The sequence below is a fragment of the Sebastes umbrosus genome, chromosome 10, assembly GCF_015220745.1.
Source record: "Sebastes umbrosus isolate fSebUmb1 chromosome 10, fSebUmb1.pri, whole genome shotgun sequence".
Classification (NCBI taxonomy): domain Eukaryota; kingdom Metazoa; phylum Chordata; class Actinopteri; order Perciformes; family Sebastidae; genus Sebastes; species Sebastes umbrosus.
The window spans coordinates 7,867,328-7,870,090 of NC_051278.1; the positions used below are offsets into that span (position 1 = coordinate 7,867,328).

At 37.3% G+C, this 2,763-nt stretch overlaps 1 protein-coding gene across 1 annotated transcript in view; it reads left to right on the forward strand.

Moving 5' to 3' along the window:
- lbx1a (ladybird homeobox 1a) overlaps positions 1 to 1,705 on the forward strand; it is a 3,238-nt gene extending 1,533 nt beyond the window's left edge. The window contains exon 2 of the mRNA XM_037782074.1: positions 1,028 to 1,705. Coding sequence (XP_037638002.1) covers positions 1,028 to 1,551 — 524 coding nt within the window. The 3' untranslated portion in view covers positions 1,552 to 1,705. The remainder of the gene's footprint in view (positions 1 to 1,027) is intronic.
- The last annotated feature ends 1,058 nt before the right edge of the window (positions 1,706 to 2,763 follow it).

Consider the following 2,763-nt stretch of genomic DNA (forward strand, 5'->3'; position numbering starts at 1 on the left):
AACTAAATATCTGAATAGAATACAATAGAATAGAAAGCTTTATTGTCATCGTATTAAATACAACGAGATTCACAGTTTGCCACTTCTGGTCAGTTCTTTAAAACAAATACTTGACAAAACTAAACGAGGCAGATAAAACATAATACAGGTAAAACACAACACAGTTATAATAAGACAAATAAAACAGGTAAAGTAGATGTAATAAATACATATAAACAGAAGTGTTACACTAGAAGTCTAAAATATAAAAATAGATGTAATGTAAATAGAGGTAATTGCACTTGATGTAATTACATTATCTACACTGGTGTAGCAGCATGCTATAATATAAGCAATTCTTTATTTAAAAATTGCATTTTAATTATTTTTAATAAATAACAATTGTCATGCAGCAAAATTTGAGAAATGTTATCTTAATTTTATCTGATACTGACAGGGCTGATTTATTATTTATTCTACTTCAGCAGAATTGTACTGGAGTACCTCTGAATGTTTTGGTGACTCATAATAGTTTTTTGGACGCAGGTGATTTTATTATTATGTTTGTGATTCCAGCTTATTTGGTGTAAAACAAAATTGCAAATGCAGCATCAGTGGAACTAATTTCGTTAGATTCATTTATTAATAATTTAGTGAAACACTAAAGACATATTAGTATAACATTATTGGTAATACTGGGGGTGGTGGGGGGGGGGAACGTGTTCAATAGAACATTTTCAAATTCACTGTCACTCTTGTTTTATGAACAAAATATCTGGTGTAGCAGCATGCTATAATATAAGCAATTATTTATTTAAAAATTGCATTTTAATTATTTTTTATAGATTACAATTGTCATGCAGCAAAATTTTTGATTTTTTTTATTAATTTGATCTGATATTTGATCATACTGACAGACCTTATTTATTATTTATTCTACTTCAGCAGAATTTTAGCTCTGAAGTTTTTAGTGACTCATAATAGTTTTTTGGACGCAGGTGATTTTTCACCTCATATGATCTAAATGCATCCCTTTTCTCTCTTATAGGTCGAGACGGGCTGTCATGCTTCGGCCAGAGGAACAACCCGAAGAAGCGTCGGAAGTCCCGCACAGCCTTCACCAACCACCAGATCTACGAGCTGGAGAAGCGCTTCCTGTACCAGAAGTACCTGAGTCCTGCAGACCGGGACCAGATCGCCCAGCAGCTGGGTCTCTCCAACGCGCAGGTCATCACCTGGTTCCAGAACCGACGAGCCAAACTGAAGCGGGACATCGAGGAGATGAAGGCGGACGTGGAGTCTGCAAAGGTCGCTGGCACGGTGGCTCTGGAGAAGCTCTCCAAGCTGGCGGAGCTGGAGAAGTGTGCAGCCAGCGGGATGTCTGGAGGGCCTGTTTCTGCACCAGGACGCACCGAGCCAGACAAGGTCTCCTCACGGTCCCTGCAGGAGAGTCCAGACTACAGCAGGCCGAACATGTCGCCTCCTTCGCCCGCGTCGTCGTGGTGCACAGACCGGCTGAGCAGCAAGTGTTGCTCGGAGGATGAAGATGAGGAGATTGACGTGGATGACTGAAATATGTGCCAAAGTGCCAAATAACACGATTTTTGCAGACAGAAACTTTACGAGGATTTCATCCTTTACCAGTGGATTCTTTTTCTTGGTGGAGCTGTGCCACATCCAATCAATTTCAGCAAACATCCCGGTATGATTTAAAGGTCCCATATTATAAAGAAGTGACATTTTCATGTTTTTTTTATTATAAAGCAGGCTTAAGTCCTATATAAATACTGTGAAAGTATAGAAACACTCAATCCACAGGGAAATACAAACAGCCCGTATTCAGAAACTCTGCATTTGAAACAAGCTGTCAGGATTTCTGCCCATTCGTGATGTCACAAATATACAATATTTAGACCCTTGACACAATTTTAAACATAAACATTCTTAATGTGTCCCAGTTTATTCCTGTTGCAGTGTATGTGAATGTCATCAGCTGACAGGAAGTACGCATGGACCCAAGCTGTTGCCTAGCAACGCAATTCTGTTGCAATTCCGTCAAAATGCGCTAAAACGGAGCGTTTCAGACAGAGGGTGAATACAGGCATATTCAGGCTGACAGTATGAGGAAAATAAAGGTTTTTTTTTAACATTACAGCATGTAAACATGTTCTAGTAGAAACAAAAAATACAAGTATGAACCTGAAAATGAGCACAATATGGGACCTTTAATGCAAAAAAAAGTGAAGGTATCAAAAACACATTACTACTTTGCAGTTAAATAATTAACAATTATTTTATTCCAACAGGAAGAGTAAATAATGCTTTGAAAAAAACACACAACAGTATAAAATGTACTCAGTGGTGGAATGTAACTAAGTACTCAAATACAATTTTGAGGTACTTGAGTATTTCCATGTTCTGCTACTTTCTACTCAACTACATCTCAGAGGGAAATATTAGACTTTTTTACTCCACTACATTTATCTGACAACTTTAGTTACTTTACAAATTCAGATTATTAACACAAAATAAACTGGGGAAAAAAATTCGGAAACTTGTGTTTGATGGATTATTTCTCTGTTGTTACAATGCTTATTGTCATTGTGTTTTACATGGTTGGAAAGCCTGTTTATTTACCTTCACAATGATGTCCAACTTGTAAGGATCATGCATTTGTGGGATGAGCAGCACAGCTGATTATGTGGAAGAAAAATTTGCCAAAATGCTCTGCCAATGGTAAACAGTGTATTCTCCTGTTGGTATTGACTCTTGTTTTGAGTTGTT